This window comes from Hyperoodon ampullatus, assembly GCF_949752795.1.
Source record: "Hyperoodon ampullatus genome assembly, chromosome: 15".
Taxonomy (NCBI): domain Eukaryota; kingdom Metazoa; phylum Chordata; class Mammalia; order Artiodactyla; family Ziphiidae; genus Hyperoodon; species Hyperoodon ampullatus.
This window is the reverse complement of record NC_136928.1, coordinates 13,776,093-13,799,973: the sequence shown is the minus strand read 5'-3', so window position 1 is coordinate 13,799,973 and position 23,881 is coordinate 13,776,093. Positions and strand designations below refer to the sequence as shown.

General features: G+C 45.4%; 1 protein-coding gene across 1 annotated transcript in view; it reads left to right on the top strand.

Moving 5' to 3' along the window:
• The window catches only part of ACOXL (acyl-CoA oxidase like), a gene marked incomplete at its 3' end in the record, with an annotated part of 362,800 nt that overhangs the window by 88,675 nt on the left and 250,244 nt on the right, over nt 1–23,881 (top strand). Inside the window, 1 exon segment of the mRNA XM_079720397.1 lies at nt 13,366–13,400. Coding sequence (XP_079576523.1) covers nt 13,366–13,400 — 35 coding nt within the window.

The window sequence follows — 23,881 nt, the reverse complement described above, 5'->3', positions numbered from 1 at the left end:
CATACACTGCATTTGGGAATCTGGGGCTGATCTGATGAGCCAGGTGGGAGTGAAAGGGGTGGGTGGTTGAAAAAGGAGCCACGAGGCGGGTGAGGGAGCTCTGTACTCTCGGCTTCGTCACACGGCCCCTGGGGTCCCACAAGGGCGTTCCACAGGGCTCAGCAGTGTGATCAGCTCTGAGTTTTCAGCTGGAGAAAGGCAGCCCCGTAGGAAGCTCTTGCTGTGCTTCCTGGGAAGGGAGGTGACGCTCTCAAGGCGGTGGCAGTGGGGTTCAGGGGGAGGGGCAGGGTCCGGAGCAGCTCAGCTGGAGAGCATTGGCTGACCCCACAGGGTGGCTGGGCCGGTGAGCAGAGGATGAGGGGGAGTCACCTGTGTTACCTTTTTCTGTGGTTGTAACGTCAGTGCGGACATGCTTCTCACTTACGTTCTGCCTTTTTCATATTACATCCTAAGCTTGAGTATTTTCCCATATGTCTGATACTGGTTAGATTTTCTGATTCAGTGACTGTGCCTTTTATGCCAGTGCTGCAGCTTTTTAAATTGCTGAACTTTCCAAGCCCCAACCCCACCTCACTGTGGAGTGCCAGCTCATTGTAGTCTAATTGGCATCCACTTTGGGAGGTGGGTTTGTGTCTCTGGGTCTTTGTTGGTGGTGGTGAGTACTGGTCCCACGCCTCACTGGTCGCCCTGGGGTGTGCTGGTCTCCTCTCAGCTGTGTTGCTTGACTTGATTACTCTTTGGGAAGTTGATTTTTCTCTTCTGAGGAAGAGAACGCACCTTGGAGAATTGTCCTGGAAATATGGAGAAAACTCAGAATGTTTCTTCTGTCACCTGATGAGGCAGTGAAGGCTCACAGCAGTGCTTGTAAACTAGGTGTTTTGCTTCGTTTCTTCTCCGTATCCCAGTGACGACACAATCACACTTCGGTAGGGCTCTTTTTGTCTGGTTGTGTCTTTCTCCCCCTCTGCTGGGTGTGTGTGCAGCATTTCAGTCAATGCCTCTATCAAATCCATCAATTTAGACAAATTCCCTCCCCTCCCAGCAGAGTCCGAAGTTAGCACCTTTAATACTGACCTAAAAATTCAGGTCATGAAATGGAACCTTTGTGAGAATCTACTGGGGCAGGGGTGAAAGACTTTATTACCAAGAGATGTGTCCTCATCCTTTTACTCCCTTTCTTGAATCTTTATTTCAAAATGTTGTCCTTTTTATTCAGTGTGAATTTGAGTGGTGGTGGAACATAGTTTAATAATATCTCCTTGCCAAAGCATCCATGTTTCAGGCTGACAAAAGACAGCACCTTAAGAGAAAAATTGCATTCAGCTTTGCAAAAAGTACATGGTCCATAGCATTTTGCAAGATAATTGTTTTCCATACTTTCCCTTATTAGATCATTTAAAAATTACCAATTAATACCTGCTTATGTTAAAGCATTCACATTACACACTGGAGAAGAGTATAAAATGATAGGGAGTGAAGATCCTTTTCCACCCAAACCCCTCCCATCCAACAATTTGGTATTTAGTCTTCCAGACTTCCTTTCTAATAATTACATATATAACCACTCAATATCAGATATCCCCTCAACACATTATATGCACATTTAGATTGTACCTGCATTTTTTTTTCTACTTAAAAGTGTGTTATGTCACTTTTCACATCGGATATACTACACTCTTTTGTAACACCTGTGATTGTGTTTTATGGAAAGCTTCATCTTAGCCTATGTTCTATACACCTGGACAGAGGGCTTGGTTTCTCATTCGTTTTGTGTATTTTTTAAAAAACTAGACAGAGGAGAAGAGAGGGGATAGTTTAAAGGAGGATAAGTGTTTTTTTGTTTTTTTGTTTTTTTTGTTTTTTTTTTTTGCGGTACACAGGCCTCTCACCGTTGTGGCCTCTCCCGTTGCAGAGCACAGGCTCAGCGGCCATGGCTCACGGGCCCAGCCGCTCTGCGGCATGTGGGATCTTCCTGGACCGGGGCACGAACCCGTGTCCCCTGTGTCGGCAGGCGGACTCTCAACCACTGCGCCTCTAGGGAAGCCCCAGGATAAGTGTTTTTAATAAGCATTTGACAGAATTCAACACCCATTCATGATAAAAAAAAGTCAGAAAAATAAGAATAGAAGGGAACTTCCTCAATTTGATAAAGAACATCTACAACCCTCCCCCATAGCTAACATTATACGTAATGGTGAATGACTGCATGCTTTCCTCCTAAAACTGGGAACAAGGCTAGGGTGCCTGCTTTCACTACTCTTACTCAACATAGTGCTGGACTTCCAGCTGGTGCAGTTAAGCAAGAAAAGAAAAGGCATTTGGATGAGAAAAGAAGAAACAAAACCGATCCTATCTGGAGATGATGCTTGTCTATACAGAAAGTCCAAGGAACCTACGAAAAATCTCCTACAACCTGATAAGTGAATTTAGCAGGTTGCAGCACACAAGATAAACATACACAAATAAATTGTATTTCTGTATATTAACAACGAACATGTGGACACCAATATAATTTACACTTGCTCAAAAAGAGAGAGAGGAGAAATTCGCAGAAGTAAATCTAACAAACATGTATAGGAACTGCCTGCTGAAAATTATACAATGGTAATGAAAGAAATAAAAGAAGATCTAAGTGAATGGAGACACATACCACATTTATGGATTGGGTGACTCCATATGTAGTGATGCCAATTTTCTTCAAAATTGATATACAGGTTTAATGCAATTTCTATCAAAATTCCAGCAAGATTTTTTTTTGTGTGAACATACACAGGATTATTCTACAGTTTATATGGGAAGGCAAAGGAAGCAGAATAGCTAAACAAAATTTAATTAATTAATTAATTAATTTTTGGCTGTGGTGGGTCTTCGTTGCTGCATGTGGGCTTTCTCTAGTTGCGGCGAGCGGGGGCTACTCTTCGTTGCAGTGCACGGGCTTCTCATTGCAGTGGCTTCTCTTGTTGCAGAGCACGGGCTCTAGGTGCGCGGGCTTCAGTAGTTGCAGCACGTGGTCTCAGTAGTTGTGGCTTGAGGGCTCTAGAGCGCAGGCTCAGTAGTTGTGGCGCATGGGCTTAGTTGCTCCGCGGCATGCGGGATCTTCCTGGACCAGGGCTCGAACCCTTGTCCCCTGCACTGGCAGGTGGATTCTTAACAACTGCGCCATCAGGGAAGTCCCTAAAATTTTTTTTTTGAAAAAGAATAAGGTGGATGGAGTCAGTCTACTCAATTTCAATACTTATATAGTAATCAAGTCTAGTGGTTTTGGCAGAGAGACAGACAAATAGATCGATGGAACAGAATAGAGAGCCCAGAAATAAACCCCAATAAATATGCCCAACTGATTCTTTACAAAAGTGCAAAAGAAATTCAATGGAAGAAAAGATAGCCTTTTCAACAAATGGGGCTGGAGCAATTGGGCATCTATAAACAAAGAAACAATGCCCCCCCGAACCCCCCGCAAAATGTTAGCACAGGGAACTCTACCCAATATTCTGTGATAACCCATAGGAGAAAAGAATCTAAAAAAGAATGAATATATGTATTTGTATAACTGAATCACTTTGCTGTACACACAAACTAACACAACATTGTAAATCAGCTATATTCCAATAAAATTAAAATCTTAAAAAAATGTCTCACACCTTATACAAAAGTTAACTCAAAATAGATCATGTGTTAAATGTAAAGCATAAATTTATTAAACTTTCAGAAAAAATAGGAGAAAATCTTCGGGGTCTAAGGGCATACAAATTTTTTTTTAAATACTTTTATTTTCAAAGTTTTTTTATACATCTTTATTGGAGTATAATTGCTTCACAATGCTGTGTTAGTTTCTGTTGTACAACAAAGTGAATCAGCCATATGCATACATATACCCCCATATCCCCTCCCTCTTGAGCCTCCCTCCCACCCTACCTATCCCACCCCTCTAGGTAGTCACAAAGCACCGAGCTGATCTCCCTGTGCTATGCGGCTGCTTCCCACTAGCTATCTATTGGACATTTGGTAGTGGACACTACTCTCACTTTGCCCCCAGCTTCCCCCTCCCCCGCCCCGCCCCCCCGCCCTGTGTCCTCAAGTTCATTCTCTATGTGTGCGTCTTTATTGCTGCCCTGCCACTAGGCTCATCAGTACCATTTTTTAAAAATTCCATATATATGCATTAATATACAGTATTTGCTTTTCTCTTTCTGACTTACTTCAATCTGTATGACAGAATCTAGGTCCATCCACCTCACTAGAGTAGACACCAAGGCATATCCCTTAAAGAAAGAATTGTTAAGTTGGACTTCATCAAAACAAATAACTTTTGCTCTGTAAAGACCTTGTTACACAGATGAAAAGACAGGCTACAGACTGGGAGAAAATATTTGTAAACCACATATCTGACAAAGGACTAATATATAGAATATAGAAAGAGTTCTCAAAACTCAACAGCGAAAAAACAACCAATCCAAATAGAAAATGGGCAAACATTTCACTGAGGAGAATCTACCATTGGCAAATAAGCACATGAAAAGATGTTCAACATCATTAAACACTTAGGAAAATGTAAATTAAAACCACAATGGCTATCAGAATGGCACAAATTAAAAATAAGTGATAACACCAAAAGCTAGTGAGGATGCAGAGAAACAGTATCATTCATACATTTCTGGTGGGATGGTAAAACAGTACAATCACTTTGGAAATCGGTTTGGCAGTTTCTTACAAAATTGAACATGGAACTACCGTATGACCCAGCAGTTGCCCTCCTGGGCATTTATCCCAGAGAAATGGAAACGTATGTTCATGCAGATACCTGCACATGAATGTTCATAGCAGCTTTACGTATAATAGTCCTAAACTGCAAATAACCCAGATGTCCTTTAACAGATTACTTGGCTGTGGTATTCCAGTATGCCATGGAATACTGCTAAGCAATGAAAAGGAATGAACTATTGGTACATGCAGCCAACTGGATCAATCTCCAGAGAATGATGCTGAATGAAAAGCTCTAATCCCCAAAGATTACATACTGTAGGCTTCCATTTATATTACATTCTCGAAAAGGCAAAATTACAGGACTGGAGAACAGACTGATGGTTGCCAGGGGCTAAACAGGGGGATAAGTGTGGGAGGAAAATGGATGCATTTATAAAAGGGCATCGCAAGGTGACAGAAACGTTCTGTAGCTGGACTGTATTGATGTCAGTACCCTCACTGATATTGCATGATAATTTTGCAAGATGTCACTGGGGATGACACCTTAGAGGAAACTGGGCAAAGGATACATGGGGCTTCTCTCCATTATTTCTCTATATAATTTCAGATACCTGCATGTGAATCTATTAATACAATTATCTCATAATTAAGAGTTTACTTAAAACTATATTGTCTCTTTTTCAACAGTGGATATATTGCACTCTTTTTTAAAATTATTAAAAAAAATTTTTTTACTGCGCTCTTTTTAACAGCTGCTGTCATGTTTTCTGGAGGACCTCATTTTAGCCCATGTCCCATATACCTGGGAGGAGGGATTTTTGTTTGTCTGTTTATGTTTTTGTGAATTTCTTTCTGGTAGGAATTTGATTAGAGGAGAAAGTAGGTAAGAGCTAGAAGGAAGAAAACTGTTATTCTTTCTTTGAAACAGGTTCTTTAAAAGTATTTTTGTGTCTTACGTTCAAAAGGGATTTCCTTTCTTGGGCGTTTTACTCTTGACTCCGATGAGGATCTGGGGGTCAGAGTGGGTCAACGAGTGGTTTTGGGGTCGTTAAGCTGCAGTGACAGGCTATGAACGGCCTTTCATTTTCTTGTATTTAACAGGCCAAAATCCACCATAGAAATGCCCTAAAATACTCTTGTTATTGACTGCATGTGAGGGTGTCACCCATTTGTCCCCTTCAGCCCGCGTACATTTCCTTTTCTTCTCTTCAGCCTCTTCCTCCTCCCCCGGCCGACTCTGACTTACAATCAAGCTTTCACTTAAGTAGTATTTGCCACTGAAAGTTCCAGAGTTTTCTGGTTTAGTTGTTCTGTGATGTAGGCTGCACACAGAATCCATGTCCATCGTCACGCCGGTGCAAATTAGGTTTTCTACAAAAAGAGTGTGTGGTTTCTTCATATTATCGAATACCCAACCATTCATATCAAGAGAAGCCAAGAAACCAAAATCTACTGTTATTTTGTTGGAAACCTAAAACTTAAAAAAATATGGTCAGCTCCTCTGACACTTACAAGCTGTAGGTGAATTCAGTGAATACAAGCTGAATTCTCTCTGGAGTGAATTCAGTGGTTCATGAAGCTCTCTGGCAGCCCTGTTTATCCAGCTCTGGGTACCGGCCACACAAAGATGAGTAACCGGGCCCTGATGTATGCCCATGAGTTCACTCTGCTGTGACACAGGTGGACAGACCACGGCCACTTAATGACAATGACAAGGGTGATAGCTGGCCTCCTGGAGTCCTCACCGCTGCTAGGCCCTGAGAGTGTCCAGCCCCCTGTCCCCTGGGGAGGGGCTGCAGTTACTGTTGTTTCTCTGCAGAGGATGGTACCGAGGTTGAGAGCAGGGCAGGGGGTGGTCCCTTGACCCATGGCTCATGGGGCTTGGTCCCTGGAAGATGCCTGGCAAAAGGGGGCCCAGGTGCTGTTGCTGGGGGTGGGGGGAACGGGCAGCAACTCAAGACTCACAGATGTTTTTAATTTGTGCGAACTGGGGGACAAAGCAAGTCCTTGTGAAAACTCATCTCCAAGCTTTCCAAGCAGAGCTGTTTAACTTTTTCCAAAAAGATGGTTCCTGGCTCAGGTTCCCAGGAACACGAGGAGGAACAGCAGCATCACCAGTCTTACCTTTTCAGTTACTTGGGGCTTAGAGACTTAAAAACAACTTGTTTTCTTAGGTTGATTAAACAACCACCGCCTAGGTTTCAGTGTTTGTTCAATGTTAATTTCCATTGCTTTAGCAAGTTTTACATCAGGTTCTGAAAGTTTCAGATTTGAATTACTAGGTTTCTGACAAATCTGGAAAGAGCTTACACGTTATACCTATGCCCTTCTTTTCCTAAACTTAAGTGTGACTTTTTCTTTAGCTTTTTCAGTTTTTTTTAAAAATTTAATTTTAAGGGCCCAAGGAAGGATAACATCACGAAATAAACTCAATAATGAGAAATATGTTGTTGTTGTTTCTTCCTCCTGCCTATCTTGACGTCTCCTCCCTCTTTTGATGGGAATGAGATAGAGAAGCACAGTGGGGGGAGGGCAGGGCTGCAGCCTGTTGAGACTTGCCCTTGGCCTCCAGGAAGCCGGCCCTGTACTTGTTTGTGGACAGCACACAGTGGATCTCAGCCGGGTGGGGACACCTCTCCCTGCTGAGTGGGTAATCACCTGTGAGCCTCATCTCCCCAAACATCACCCCAGGCCTACTAGCTGGCTGAGCTCACAGCGATGATAATCCCTGAAGTCGAGTGTGGGACATTAACATGACATTAAGAGGACATAAAATGAAAATAGTTTTATTATGAACTGTGACATCATCATCATCATCGTCGTGGTCACAGTTACTAAGAATTCACCTGTGCCAAGCCTTTTGCTAAGTTCTTTGCATACATCATCTCTTTCAGTGCTTCCTAAACTTGACCCCCAGAGGACTGGCTACCTGCCCCGCACTCCACTCCCCCACCAGAGTTTCCGATTCAGTAGGTCTGGGTCAGGGCCTGAGAACTTGCATTTCTCACAAGTTTGCAGGAGGTGCTGTTACTGCTGCTCCTGATCCCAGAAGTCTAAGTTAACCTGCCTAAAACAACCCCACGAAATAGGCAACGTGAGGAAACAGGCAAGAAAAAGCGGGAGGCTGGACCACAAAGCTCATTGTGACTGACCATAAGCATCGGCTGGTCCAGCATAGTTAGTTTTTCAGAGGAAGTAGCGAGTGCCTAAGAGAGCCCTAGACGGACGTCCACTGCTGAGGACTAGTGGGTTGTGGCGTGTGTGGCAGGGCTTCAGAGTCACGCACGGAGGGGCAGGAAGTCTGGGGTGTTACCTGCAGGAAGGCCAGCTCTGGAAGGTGCTGCTTGCGGGAGCACGGGGGCCCTGGCTATTAGGAGGAGAGAGCAGTGTTGGAAGGAGAGCCAGAGAAGGGGTTAACAGGATGCGTTCGGTGGATCGCTTTCTCCCTGCCTCCCATCCTCGGACCAGCGCACTGTGGCTCTGTTTGTGTGGGATTCTGTCCCCGCCATGGCCCGTCTTCCTCCCTTCACGCTCCTTTCCCATATTTTCCCAGAAAAGGGGAGGAAATCATTTAAAACATACAGGAGGAAAATACACAACAACCTTTCTCCGTGAGTTTATTTTGTGATGTTATAAATCTTTGGACCTTTGAAATTAAAAAAAAAAAAAACTATAAAAAAATCACCACCGAAGTATAGGAAAGGGAGGGAAGAGTCACGCCTAACAGGAAGGCTTTCCCCAAATTTGTCACAAACTCATTAATTCAAGATTGGAAGCTTGGAAAACCCGAGGAGAGCCTTGGCAGCATGGAAAGGTGTAAAGCGAGGTTGCAGACCCGTGGCCCCCTGGCCAGATTCCACTGACATGTTTTGTTTGGCTCCCGTAGTTTTTGAAAAATAGTCAAATCAGTTTCAAACATGGGAGTTTTCATAATAAAACCCCTGATGTCCAGCTTTTTTTTTGAGGAACGGGGAGCACTGGTGCCAGGGCTGTGGCTGGTTGGTGGCTGACCACGTGAAGGGGCATGACTTCTGGTCACAGCCCCGGCCAGCAAACCACCCCTGGTCTAGAAAGTTCTGGACTCAAACTTGGAGCACCACTCACCAGCTGGATGACTTGGAGGCTGGCACTTACTGGACTTTTCCTCCTCACCTGCCGCTGGCAGCCTTGTGTGTGTGACAGCACATTGTAAACACGAAGCACAGCAGATTCCCAGCAACACAGGGACCCTTGGGCCAGCGGGCCTCAGGGAAGAGGCACTTGGTGACAGTCCGTGCACCTGTAAGGACGTTCCCTGCTGCCTTCTAAGACAGTGCCAGCCACTTCTTTGCTTTAAAGTTTTTTCAAAAGATGGATTTTAAAAATGTGTTCTCTAAAATTATGATTATTTTACAAGGTCTGCACAGTCCACGTGGTGCTTTATAGGGTGTATCCGGCTACAGCTGGCCCACTTCTGGGTGTTTTATGGCAAATTATTCTCAGATTACCCTTTAATGCAGGAAGGCCTGCCAGTTGTCTGAGCTCCCTGGGTCATATAGAAAACCCCTAGACTTGATATGAAACAGCTGCCTCGGTCAGCTGTTCCAAAAAAGGAGCATGTTCAGGCTGAAGCAGCAGGAAAAAGGTTTTTTGTAGTTGGTGGAGATTTTGAAAAAAAAAAAAAAAAGTCAAATTACTCTTTCCTGGCCATTAAAAGGTGATTGAATTTTGTTATTAACAAATTGTGGGAATCTCGGAAGAAGTCCTCCGAATGGGGGTTGGTTAAGTGCTCTCTGGCGATACTTGCAGTATGTCCCGGGGGGGTGTTCTCGATGGAGGGTGGCTGCACAAAACTCCACTGACCTCCGTGTCCCTGGGCCTCAGCCCAGGCTGGGCCGGGGTCAGGGGGCCAACCCCCGGGCCTCCCTCCTCTCTCTCCCCAGGGCCCCTGCTGAGACCAGCAACAAAAGGGTCAATTGTCTGAGGCCCCCCCTTTGTCTCAGAGGCTCTATGGGCCTCTCCAAATGCCAAAGTGTCTCTATGCACATGGGTGACTGCATATACACATGACTGCAGGAATGTGTATCCGTATGTATATGTGCACATGTGCTGGTGCATGCGAGTATTGTATAAGCATGTGCGTGCACGTGTGCACCCAAGAACACGTGCTTATTTATATGCGCATGTGCATGTACCAATAGGAATGCACACATACCTGTGCATTCATACATGCGTGTGGATGTGCCTCTGTGTGTAAGTGTGTGCACGCACACACGAGTGTGTGCCTATGTGCACACACATACGAGTGAGTCGGGTGTGAATGTGTGCACATGTGCCTGTGTGTGCACACACAGGCAGTGGTGAGACTTGCTCAAAGAATTTCTGAGACGCTGATGCCTCTTAGCAGGGTGAGGGCTCACAGAGGCCTGGCTGGCTGATGGACGTCCCTAAGGCCGAGGGAGAAAAGCATCTCTGGCCCATCTCTCAGCAGATGGCCCAGTTACCTTGATGTGGCATTTGCTATGGGGCAGAAACCTCAGAGAAGTCTCTGCCTCCCCTGCCTTCTCTAGGGTCAGATAATATGTAGGCTGCAGGAGGAGGAGCCATAAGGAGGCTCCCCACATGGCTCACTGGCCTCGTTTGCCTGTTCCAATGTGGGGTTTCATGGCGAGGCCCGCAATAACTTTCTACGCTGTTCCAGTACCTTCTCAGGGCTGCCTAATCAGATCCAGTGCATTCTATGTGGCGTTTAAGCCAGGTTTCCAGAAGGACTGTACAATGACCCATTCCCATCTGTCCCATCAGTGGGCTCCCACGTAGCTCTGGGGTCTTTGTACAGGGCCGATCATCCTGTTCCCTAGCGCATCCCTGGAGACCTGCGGGACTCTGTGGCTGGTCTGTACCATCCCAAGGTTCACGCTCTCTTCCTTAACAAAGGTGTCCTTTTAAAAATGACTGTAGGGCTTCCCTGGTGGCGCAGTGGTTGAGAGTCCACCTGCCGATGCAGGGGACGCGGGTTCATGCCCCGGTCCGGGAAGATCCCACATGCCGCAGAGCGGCTGGGACCATGAGCCATGGCCTCTGAGCCTGCGCGTCCGGAGCCTGTGCTCCGCAACGGGAGAGGCCACAGCAGTGAGAGGCCCGCGTACCGCAAAAAAAAAAAAAAGACTGTAAAACATATTTGATTCAGAAGCCAAGAAAAGACTAATAAAAATGCTTAATTCAAATTTGCTTCTGTGAAGGATTTATCTCCCAGCCCCTTTTAACCAGCACAGCTGCCATGTAACAACTTTTTCTGCTTTTTGTTTCTTATTCTTGTCCTTCCCCAGACCCATTTCCTCTCCCTACTCCAGCAAGGGCTTATCTTTCAACTGTGGAAAGCCACCAGTTAAACAGTACTCCAAAGCTTATCAAAATAGTCAGGCAGTAAAATTATCTTATAATTAGCCTAACTGTAAGCCAGAACTTTTTAACCCCAGGAAATGTGAAGTTACCCAGCCTGTGAAATTGGTAAATTGCTCATTCTGACCTTTTTAGGCTGCAGTTTCTACTTTTATTTCATTCCCCCAATAATTTCCTCCTTTTTCTTTAAATTCTTGATGGTCCCTGAGGCATCTTCCTCTTCTGTTTGCTGATGTCTCAGAGAAAATGTACTCCTGGCTGAGCTGAAATAGGTAATAGAATACATTCAGGCGAGGGGGATATGAAATCCACCTGTTATCTACTTCATGCCTTCACTTTTAGGTATGCTTTCGGTAAAATGAAGCCTCATCTCACCATTGCTGATTCCATACTTCAGGTGCATGCAGTGGTGACACCCAGCCGAAGGATTCTGGAGCTACTCCCACACTAGCTGGGAGATTCTGCAGTATCCTGAGCTGGTTAGAAGAATTGGGCTTTCTTATCACAAAGATTTCTCCTAACTCTTCCTCCCCTTGTCTCTTGCTTACCCCATCGACCCTCCCACTGCCCCAGGGACCCTCCTGTCATCTCGCAGCACCCAGGAGGGTGCCACAAAACTCACCTCCCCACCCCCACTTCTATGGGAGCTGACATCAAGGGAATGGGCAGTGACGTGTTTGGGGGTGTTAAGGTGCTACTTAGGTGGACTTTTGGCCCAGAAATGATATTATAGATGATGCTTCGGTTTTTAACTGCAGTTGAGATTCTTAAACTAGTCATGCCACAAGTGGGTTAGTGAGACTTACATAGGCATGATTAGGGCTGACCACTGTGTTTTACATGATGAAATACTTGCAAAGTTGCAAAAATTAAACTTAAAAACAATTAAAAATTAAATTTTGGAGTGTGACATTTTCATCAAGGGGTGTTGCCTATAAATAGTGGTAGTGATTATTTATAGAGTTTTTTTCCTATCCATCAGGCAGTATGCACACACGTGGGCATACACACAGATACAAACACACAGAAAAATTGTTTCATCCTTATGTTAATCTGGTGAGAACATAATTACTTTGCCCATTTTACAGTTGTGAACACTGAGGCTCTGAGAGGTTAAATCACTTGCTGACACCCATGTGGTTAGCAGTTGAATGTGGCTCTCATGTAATCCACCACTGGCCTTGCGTGAACCAGCCGAGGCTGGTCCGACCCCTAGTTGTGCTTGAGAGGTTTCCCTGACACCCCTACAGGGTAAGGAGGAAATCGCAGTGTCACCTCGGGCTCTGCTTGTGGCCATGCCCGGCAGTCGTGTACACTTTCTCTTGATGTCACGTGTATATCACAGGTGCGATTTCCTTGCAGTCCTCGGAGCTGCCTTGCTGGCCTTGAGCTGACAGGATCAGGGTGAAGTCTGTGCTGATCCCCTCAGGGAGGCTCTGGCCCAAGTGGTCAGTCCCCCTGGGGTGGAGGTAGTGAGAGGGTCGCTCCCAGGACCTGGGCGTGGCCATGCTCTCCTAATGCAAACCTCAGAATCAGATCCGCTCTGCAGTCCCATCTTTTCACGGCTTTGTCTCAGAGCTGAAAGAGCCTTGTTTTGCTCATGGAAACAGAGTAGAATGGTGGTTGCCAGGGCCTGCAGGGTGGGGGTAAGTGGGGAGATGTTGGTCAAAGGGTAAAAGCTTCCAGGGCTAAGAAGAATAAGTTCTGAGGGTCTAATGTACAGCGTGGTGACTGTAGTTAACAACACTGTATTGCATAATTGAAAGTGGCTAAGAGAGCAGATCTTAAGTGTTCTCACCAAAAAAAGAAATAAAAGGTAACTCTGTGAGGCGATGAATGTGTTCATTAATGTGCTAATGTGTGTTAACCATTTTGCAATGTATGTGTATATGTCATCACTTTAAATAGATACCCTTTTATTTGTCAATTACACCTCAATAAAAAATTTAAAAAAACATTAAAGCATTTTTTAAAAGGCAAAGAAGAGCCCTGTTTTGGAAGTCTTTCCTGATGAGAGACACCTTCTGTCTAATCCACGATGGAATATTGTACCCTGTTTAAGACCCTTTCAAAATACCGTTATCCTTTAAGAGTTACGTTGAAACTAAAGATCGATCATTAAAACGTGTTATTTAAAAAAAAAAGTGTTACTTAGGAAACGTTAGCAGGAAGGTGTTTTAAGAAATGTTTAAAAAATTGGCATGTTAAATCAGTTTTCTTGTGAATTCAGCATATGCTTGATATTATTTAATATGTATTCCTCTCTCTTTTTAATTGCAGCTTGGGTTGACGATAGCCATTCGCTATAGCCACAGGTAAAGTTACATTTTTTCTTTTAAGCAGTATCCTTACTGATTTATAGATTTTGGTTTGCTCGAGTCTACAAGTTTTTGAGCTTAATTTTGGTGGCTGCTCTATCTGTGATGTCAGTGTGATAGCAATTAGATGAAATTGTTCTAGTTGCTTGATTGGTGAGAGTTAATCACTCTTTGGAGGAATAAGATTTTTACATAAAAGTTGTGGTAGATAGTCCATTTCTTTTTTTTAAAAATTTATCTATTTAATTATTTATTTTTGGCTGCGTTGGGTCTTCATTGCTGTGTGCCGGCTTTCTCTAGTTGCGGCGAGCGGGGGCTACTCTTTGTTGCAGTGCATGGGCTCCTCATCGCGGTGGCTTCTCTTGTTGCGGAGCATGGGCTCTAGGTGCGTGTGCTTCAGTAGTTGTGGCCCACAGGCTCAGCAGTTGTGGCGCATGGGCTTAGTTGCCCTGCGGCATGTGGGATCTTCCCAGACCAGGGCTCGAACCTGTGTCCCCTGCATTGGCAGGTGGATTCTTAACCCCTGTGCCAACAGGGAAGCCCTGCCCATTTCTTTTAAAGTCAAAAATGAAATGCTCTAGGGCAGGGACCCGACGTGATTTCTGCGAGTGGACTCTGTCCAAGGGTGAGAAGTGGAAACAGGGATGTCGTGCATGAGAAACGAGGCCAGAAAGCCACACGAGGGCTTGGCTTAGCGACTTTATTCAGAAAGCCAGCAGACTGTGAAGATGGACTAGTGTCCCAAAGATCCATTCAGGCTTCTTTTATATACTAAAAGGGGAGGGGGTGTGGCTGGTTGTTGCAGACTTCTTGATGCTGGAATCCTTTGTTCTTGCACCTGTCCTGTTGGTCAGGGCACAATGTTCCTATAAACCTCCAACAAGACAAATGTTATTCTCTGTTCTGCAACTTTTTATCTCTATATGAATGGGAAAGTGTTATACCTTTAAAGGTCAGAGCCTTGAGAATGGGCTACCCTGTATATTCCAGGCTATAGGCAACATTCTTTTAGTGATTAACTTGTAGCAAGAGCAATAGAATACAAAGGTTAAAGTAAAAGAAACGGATTCAGTATGGGGTCAGATTTGTTCTTCCCTATCACATCCCCATGGAGGTGGTGGGTGCTCCATGGAAGAAAGCACTTCGCTTGGATTGTAAACAACATTCCCCTTTGTTCCTCCTTCCCCAGAGCAGCCGCCTCACTGAGGAAATGTGGCTGGTAGATAGAGGTTTACGAGGCTGAGTAGCAAGGCAGGCACCCTGAGCCATGGTCCTACGGGAGCTAAGGACAGGAGCTCCGTTGTGATGAAGGGAAAGGCGGTTGTCCGGGTGGTAAATGAACGTCGATTTCAGAGAGGGCAGAGCTTTGGAGCTGCTCATCCTGTGGCCACATTTATGGATTCTGTCCCAGTTCCTATCTGCCTGCTGTCACTGGACGACCATTTATCATGCTCGTGCAGTGTGTGGGTCAGGGGTCTGGAAAGGGCAGTGAAGATGGCTTGTCTCTGCTTCACAGGGTCTGGAGCCTGTGCTGGGGGACTCAAGGGCTGGGGAGCGAGTCATCTGAAGGCTCACTTGCTCTTGTGTCCGGTGGGTGAGGCTGGCTCATGGCTGGGGGGCAGCCTCTGTTCCTCTCCACATGGGCTGTTTTGAGCTTCCTCACAGCATGGTGGTTGGCTTTCTCTGAGTGAGTGTCCTGGAAAGAGAGAACCACGTGGAAGCTGTCTCCGTTCTGTGGCCCAGCCTCACAGAGCATTACTTCCACCTTGTTCTATTGGTTGGCACAGTCGCAAGCCCCCACTTGTGTTCAGAGGGAGGGAGTAGAGACGCCCCCCCCAGCCGAAGGAGTGTCGGTCACATTGTAACAAGAACATGAGAGGTGGCAGAGCTTTGTTTGGCCATATTTGGAAATGCACTCTGCCATAGAGCCCAGCTGAATGTTGGAGTATTCATTTAGAGCACTTGTGAAAAGAAATTTAAGACTGTCCTTGCTGCAAGACACTCACTAGTTGGGGGTACACAGGGGGTATGTATGAAGAAGACAGGACAGATGCAGTTCTCATAGGAGGGGGTCAACCAATCAAAGGAAGCTTCTTAGAGGCAGCAGCCCTTAAACCATCCTCATTCCACTGAAGTGCGAGAGTGGGACGCAGGTCCTGTTGGCTCAGGGAGATGCCTGGGCAGGCTGAGAATACAGGCCCCTGAGAACACATGACTATTTCAATGACTATTTGACATGTATTTGGAGGAGAAGCAGCGTATGGGGAGGCTGTGGAGGGGTGGGGTGGATCCTGGCTGCCTCAGCCTTCCTTCTGTAGCCCTAGGAGTTCAGTCGCAACCCTAAACTTAGAACCCACTCCTCGAAACAAAGGCCTTGCGCAGGCTGGATGGCAGGCAAGCAGAAAGGCTAGCAGTTGTCTGTCTACGGGAGCATCTGCCTTCTGGGTCCAGGCTCCATCCAAGGAGCCTAACCCCGCACTCCTCCTGGCCAGGCCACTGCTGTGCTGTCACGGGGGATGTCCTGGCAAAGGGAGCTGCCCCTGGGCTGTGTTTCCAGGGAAGTTTGCCTCCAGGCTGTCCTGTCTCCTGTCTTAGCTCTGGGCCATCAGGTTCAGAGCAGGGAGTCATGGATATTTGCATAAATGCAGCAAAAAGCGAAGACAAATCTAAATAAGTTACAAAGGGAAGTAGTGAGGTGGGGGAGGAGGAAAGCTAAGGTATCTACTGAGCTTCCTTTGCCAGTGCCGAGTGCCTTCACCATATGCCTCAGTGGCTGGGGTCCCCGGAGTGAACGGTGGCCCAGCGAAGCCCGTATGCACAAGAGGCTGCTCACAGCATCCATGTGCCCCTGCCAGGAGCCTGAAGTCTTTAGGAGCAGAGAGAATGATTAGAAAGTGATTGCTGTAACTCAGGGATGACCCGGAGACTTTTTTTTTTTTTTTTCTTGGCTTGGCTGGGCCTCGAACAAAGTGTAAATGTCCAATTTCCACATCCGATTGACGCAAACCAAGGTGGGGAGAGGTTGTGAGGAGCGTTTGACCTGTCCAGGTACCAACATCTTAAAATAACGGAGGTTGTGTTATCAGAGGTTGTGTTTTTTTTGCTTTTTTTTTTTTTTTTTTTTGATGTGGACCATTTGTTAAAGTCTTTATTGACTTTGTTGCAATATTGCTTCTATTTTATGTTTTTGGTTTTTTGGCCCTGAGGCATGTGGGATCTTAGCTCCCTGACCAGGGATCGAACCCACACCCCCTGCATTGAAAGGTGAAGTCTTAACCACTGGACCACCAGGGAAGTCCCCAGAGGTGGTGTTTTGCAAAAATTATTTCTGAAGCAGAGGGGATTCTGACTTAAAAATTCCAGGAAGCACAACAGTGGCCATGAAGTCTGGTGAGGAAGAATCCTCCAGTCTGCAGGAATGGGTGACACTTGATACGGTGTCACTGAGGAGACATTTGCAGGTCAGGGCCACACCACCTGCCCTTTGCCCCATGGCCTTTGTCCTGCCTCCGGGGTCAGCGGGCACAGGAGGAATCGGCCTTTCCTCTCAGACACCTGCAGGTCACCGTGTTGCCTGGTGGTGGCTCTTCTGTCCCTCCTGCTGCCTGGCCCTGTCACACACCTCTGTCCTCACATAGGAGGAGGAGGATGAAGGGGGTGGGTTTCTGGTTGTGTCCCCTCTTTAAAAATCCTACTAGCTTATTTAGATTAATTGAAACTTCCATCCTTTTGTCGATTGCTTTTTTTTTTTTGGTAAATTATACCTAACAAAAATTTACCATATTATTTATTTATTTATTTGTTGGCATGTACTTAATTTACAATGTTGTGTTAGTTTTAAGTGTACAGCAAGTTGACTCAGTTATATCGATACATATACATATATATTTATTTTCAGGTTCTTTTCCGTTATAGGTTATTACAAGGTGTTGAGTATAGTTCCCTGTGCTACACAGTAGGACCTTCTTTTCCTGTTTTATATATTGTAGTGTGTATATGTTAATCCCAACCTCCTAATTCATGTCCCCACTCCCTCCTTTTGGTAACCATAAGTTTGTTTTCTATGTTTGTGAGTCTATTTCTGTTTTGTAAATGAGTTCATTTGTGTCATTTTTTTTAGATTAAAATGATCTAAAAAATAAAATTTACCATTTTAACCCTTAAAAAGGATTAGGGAGTGTACAGCTCCATGGCATCAAGCACATTCACACTGTGGTGCAAACATCATCACCATCCACCTCCAGAACTTTTCCATCCTCCCAGACTGAAAGTCTGCACCCGCTGACACTGACACCACCGTCCCAAGCCCCTGGCAACCACCATTCTACTTTCTGTCTCTGAACTTGACGACTTGAGGAACCTCATAGAAGTGGAATCATATGGTATTTGTCCTTCTGTGGCTGGCTTATTTCACTAGCTGAATGTCCTCAGGGTTCATTCATGTAGCATGTGTCAGAATTCCCTTCCTTTTTAAAGACTGTATACTGTTCCATTCCATACATAACTTTTTCTTCATCCATTCACCTGTCGATGGACATTTGGGTTGTTTCTGTCTTTTGGTTATTGTTAATAATGCTGCTGTGAACACGGGCGTACAAATATCTCTTTGAAACTTTGCCTTCAATTCTTTTGGGTGGAATTGGTGGATCACATGGTAATTTTATTCGTAGACTTTTGAGGAGGTGCTATACTATTTTCCTGTTGATTACTTTTTTAGTTTTTATTTTTATTTTTTTGTGGTACGCGGGCCTCTCACTGTTGTGGCCTCTCCCGTTGCGGTGCACAGGCTCCGGACGCGCAGGCTCAGCGGCCATGGCTCACGGGCCCAGCCGCTCCGCGGCATGTGGGATCCTCCCCAACCGGGGCACGAACCTGTGTCCCCTGCATCGGCAGGTGGACCCTCAACCACTGCACCACCAGGGAAGCCCTGTTGATTACTTTTTAAATGGGGTTGTATCTTTGTCTGTATAGTTCTTGGTCACTTCAAAAGCTCACAGTTGCTATTGAGAAATGGTTTCCAATTCCCTTGTCTCGTTTGCCCAGAGCCCAGATGCCGGGATTGGGGTTTTCCTGGGTCTTTCTTGTGTGGATAGGGATGTTTTCTGAAACACAGTTCGGGACTTTTGGTTCTAATCAGCAGGTCTGTTTCCAGAATTATAACAGCAGGGCTGGGGCCAAGCTAGGTGGTGGAGAAACCCCAGCAGACTCCTTCAGTAGGCGGGGGTGAGATGAAGGGGAGCGGATAGGCAAATGCGGTTCCAAGAGGCCAGTATTGGGAGGATGGGCTCACCTATGAAGAGGGACAGACTCGGTGGCCTTAAAGGACATGCGTGTGGGAGGAGGGGAAGGAGCCTATAAAATCCAGTAACGCTGCTAGCAGGCAGCACCTCTCAGGCTGCTACAGACATGGGGGGCAGAGCTCTTGTGTGGCAAGAAAGGAGCTTACGGCTCAAAGGATGCCCGGCTTTGTTTTTGTGCATCTGCGTTGGTGCCTCAGCTATCAAATTTCCCTTGTTACAATGAACTACAGTGAACAGTGCTCAGAGTGAGGACCAGTCCCCGCCCTGCCCCCTACCCCCAGTTCCTCACCAACACATGCACCCCCCAGGCATGATGGTTCAGCCTCGAAATCCTACTACACCTGTTACTCCAGACCTATGCGTGTGATACAGGAGTACGTGCATGCCTCTGTGTGTGTGTGTGTGTGTGTGTGTGTGTGTGTGTGAGGTGGTGTAGGATAGGGGGCTGAGGGGCCAGGAAATGGAGAATGACATAGTCATATTCCAAATGTATAGATGTATCAAGCAAGGAAGAGCATCTACTGTGACCGACCATGTGTTTGACAGCAAGTCCTGCACGCATTTCACTTACTGTCATGGCATTTTAATTTATTTTTGTAAAGTCAAGTCATTTTTCAGAGTGGAAAATTGTCTCTTGATGTTCATTCCCCACTGTTTGGCTTGAGGTTTTCGGGTGGAATCCACACGGTGGTGACAGCTGGGTAACCCCCAGAAGTGCCCTTTGCAGGTAACAGCTCTAGGGGCCCCACTACCCGCCCAGCGGGGAAATTGTTCCCCACTGTGTGGGTGTTTTGTTTTTTCTTTTTCGACAAGATTGAAAGACAGTTTAGATGTTCTTCCTGCCTGTCACAGGGCAGCAGCCCGAGGAAGCCTGCTCCCTCCTGGCGGGAGCCCCTGGGCCAGGATGAACCGGGCTCAGGAGGGATCGGCTCAGCTCCGGCTCTCATTCTCCGATACGGTGGAGAGCTCGCACGCAACAACAGCGGGGAATTTTTGCATGTGGCACTTGTGACCATATTTCGAAGAAAGGCTCATGAAAGCAAGGTGTGAGAGCAGCAAAGTGGCCCCCGACGGAATTACTTTGCTCTGTTTTTTGTTTTTGTCGGTTGTCCTTTCCTAATAAACGAGGAAGGACGGATGGACCTAGAGACTATTGTACTAAGTGAAGTCAGTCAGACAGAGAAAGGCAAATACCATATGATATTACACTTGTGTGTGGAATCTAAACTATGACACAGATGAACTTATTTACAAAACAGAAACAGACTCACAGACATAGAGAACAGACTTGTGGTTACCAAAGGGAAAAGGGGGTGTGGGAGGAATAAATTAGGAGTTTGGGCTTAGCAGATACCAACTACTATATACAAAACAGATAAACACACGGTCCTACTATATAGCACAGGGAGCTATATTCAATATCCTGTGATAAACCATAATGGAAAAGAACATGAAGATGAATATATATATACACACACAGGCACACACACACACACACACACACACACACACACGAATCACTTTGCTGTGGACCAGAAACTAACACGACCTTGTAAATCAACTACACTTCAGTTTAAAAAAGTAAATGAGGAAGGAAGGGACGTTTCCATTTGGCTTGTTATAGTGAAACGGAAAGCCACAGAGTTTTGACTTTTAGATGAAGGCTAAAGGTAAATCATTCTCACAACTGATTTCTTTCTGTCAGTTTCTTGGATAGAATCAGTACCCTATTCAGGCCTGTGCTCTAAACCTAATATTGGAGCTACAGGTACCAATCCCCTAAAAGGTTTTGAGGTCCTCTGAGGGTTGGCAAGGGGAAGGGAGAATGGGGGAGCTTGCATGTGATTAGGCCAGGAAAGTGGGCAAGTTGACAGCTTGATCAGCCCTGAGCTGGACTAAGGTGGGTGTGGCCTTACACCGAAAAGGCAGACCCCCTGATTTTAAGTCATTCTGAGACTGCCTTCAGGTACTGCTTTCTGAACGGGCCCAAGAGGGCCCGGCAGGAAGTGAAGGGGTCGTGTACTTTTGTGTTCTGGTTTAGATTAGAAGCAGAGTTTGAAGTTCCTAGATGAAGCAGAATATTTATTGAATGGACAGGCTGCATCAATGAGCAAATGAAATTGTCATCTTAAGATACAAAGGGAGGAAAAGACAAGAAACAGGGCCATCAGGCCTATTGGACGTTGATTTCAAACACCTAACGACTCCCATTTGGAGCTGGTTTGATCTTGTGGAGACAGCTGGTGGAGACTGTTGTTCTCCAAAGTCTGTAAAAATAAACAAAGATGCCATTCTGGCCTTTTTTCCCCTTCCAGGGAGTAGTTGTTTCTGTCACTGGGGTTCTCTGGCCGACTGTTCCATCTGTCTGTTTTTCAGACTTCACAATGAGGCTCCAACCAGATTTATACGCAGGGTTGCCAAGAAATTTATTCAACCCCAATGGCATAATTTTAAAAGCAAAGCCATCTTTTGGAAGGTTGTGTTTTTTAGATAACCTTAATGCAAAAGTTTGCCCTCTGAAGAGCAGAATATGAATGTTCACAGGGTGTCTAAGTTAGATCCTCTTAGTGAGGACCTTGGGGGCCGAGGTTGTACAGCAGAGCTCGGCATGGGGCTGTGGATGTGCCTGGTGAGTGGTAGATGCTTTTCAGGATCCAGGGGACTAAGGCGTACATGGATGTGCCTCTCCATCCCCTCTGCCACCCCTGTTTAAAAATTGAAGTATGGTTGATTTACAATGTTGTGTTAGTTTCTTGTGTACAGCAAAGTGACTGTACACCAGAATATATATATATTCTTGTTCAGATTCTTTTCCATTATAGGTTATTCCAAGACATTGAATATAGCTCCCTGTGGTATACAGTAGCTCCTTGTTGTTTATCTATTTTATATATAGTATTTTGTATCTGCTAATCCCAAACTCCTACCCCCTTTGCCCTTTGGTAGCCATAAATTTGTTTTGTATGTCTGCGAGTCTGTTTCTGTTTTGTAAATAAGTTCATTTGTATCAGTTTTTTGGATCCCACATATAAGTGATATGATATGATATTTGTCCTTCTCTGTCTGATTTACTTCATTTGGTATGATAATGTTTAGATCCATCTATGTTGGTGCAAATGGCATTATTTCATTCTTTTTCATGATTAAGTAATATTCCATTGAGTATACACACCACATCTTCTTCATCCATTCATCTGTCAGTGGACACGTAGGTTGCTTCCATGTCTGGCCTATTGTAAATAGTGCTGCTATGAACATTGGGGTGCATGTATCTTTTCAAATTAGAGATTCTGTCTTTTCTGGGTATATGCCCAGGAGTGGGATTGTTGGATCATATGGTAACTCTAGTTTTAGTTTTTTGAGGAACCTCCATACTGTTTTCCATAGTGGCTGCACCAATTTACATTCCCACCAACAGTGCAGGAGGGTTCTCTTTTCTCCACACCCTCTCCAGCATTTATTATTTGTAGACTTTTCGTTGATGGCCATTCTGACTGGTGTGAGGTGATGATACCTTATTGTAGTTTTGATTTGCATTTTCTACTAATCAGCGATGCTGAGCATCTTTTCATGTGCCTATTGGCCATCAGTATGTATTCTTGGAGAAATGTCTATTTAGGTCTTCTGCCCATTTTTTGATTCTCCATCCCCTTTTGATCTCTTGTCTGGTATCAAGTTGGTGGCTTTGTTTCTAGGGACCTTCTCATCCAGGATCCTGGCCATTTCCCCAGTCAAACCTGCTTATCACATACCTGTTGCCACCTCCACAAGATGGCCTCTAGGGAAATCTTTTTTTTTTTTTTTGGCGGTACACGGGCCTCTCATTGCTGTGGCCTCTCCCGTTGCAGAGCACAGTCTCCAGATGCGCAGGCTCAGCAGCCATGGCTCACGGGCCCAGCCGCTCCACGGCATGTGGGATCTTTCCAGACCGGAGCATGAACCCGTGTCCCCTGCATCGGCAGGTGGACTCTCAACCACTGTGCCACCAGGGAAGCCCTAGGGAAATCTTTTGCCTGCCACCAAGGGGATCTTTCCCAAACACAGATCTGATCATGCCCTTCCCACTCAGGAGTTTCCATGGGCTTCCATACGTAGAGAACAGCGTTCTGACCCTTAGCATGGGCTTCCAGACCTCATCCCCAACCTCTGTCTCCTCCCATTTTGCAGCCCTGAGCTTCCTGCATCCTTTACCCCTTGCTCTGGCATTTTCCTTTGAAGAATTAACTTGCCTCCTCTCTTCTGCATTAGTGTACTCGTGCTCACCCTCCAGTGATGTCACCTTAGATGTCACCTACTTTTCAACAATTTGTCCAGGAACCATATTCCTTTCTGTTTTAGGTCTCAGGGCTAATTTCCAGGTCTTTTCCTTAGATGTCACCTACTTTCAACAATTTGTCCAGGAACCATATTCCTTTCTGTTTTAGGTCTCAGGGCTAATTTCCAGGTCTTTTCCTTCTTGTGTCTTTTCCTTTCTGTCTCAGGTAGCAGGCTGGAGAGGCAGACTGCCTTCTTATTCCCCCCAGCACGTGCCCCTCCACATCAGAACATGTGAACTCCACAACTCAGCCCTTCGAGCCAAGGCCATTTGGCAAAGCCATTCTGCATGGGTGGGTCTGGGAGGAACTGGTTGGTCTTCCTTTTATAATATCTCTGAAAGGTAACCACTCTTTTACTTTCAAAACGATAAGGCACCCAACTCAAATTGATTTAGAGATTCAATACAAATCAAATGAAAATGTAGAAACAGAAATGTTTTGTATAATGATAAGCTAATTCAAAAAATGACAAGATAATTCAAAAATCTATATATAAAGGCAAAAGAGCTGGAATAGCCAAAGCAGTTTTGAAAAGGAGCAGCGTTGGAAGACTTAACACCTCCTGACTTTAGAACGTATACTCTAAAGCAACAGTAATCAAATAGCGTGGTATTGGCGAAAGGCAGATACACAGGTCAGTGGAACAGAATAGCGTCTACGAGCAGACCCACACGTAAATGATCAATTGGTTTTCAACAAAAGTGCCAAGGAAACCCATCAGAGAGAAGATAATCAAACCCCAAAGCCTCAACCCATCCCTTACAACATGTGTAACAATGAACAAAAATGGGTCATGGGCCTAAAGTGAAAGCAAAAAATCCCGAAAACTTTATAGAATAAAACATCGCAGAAAATCTTTGTG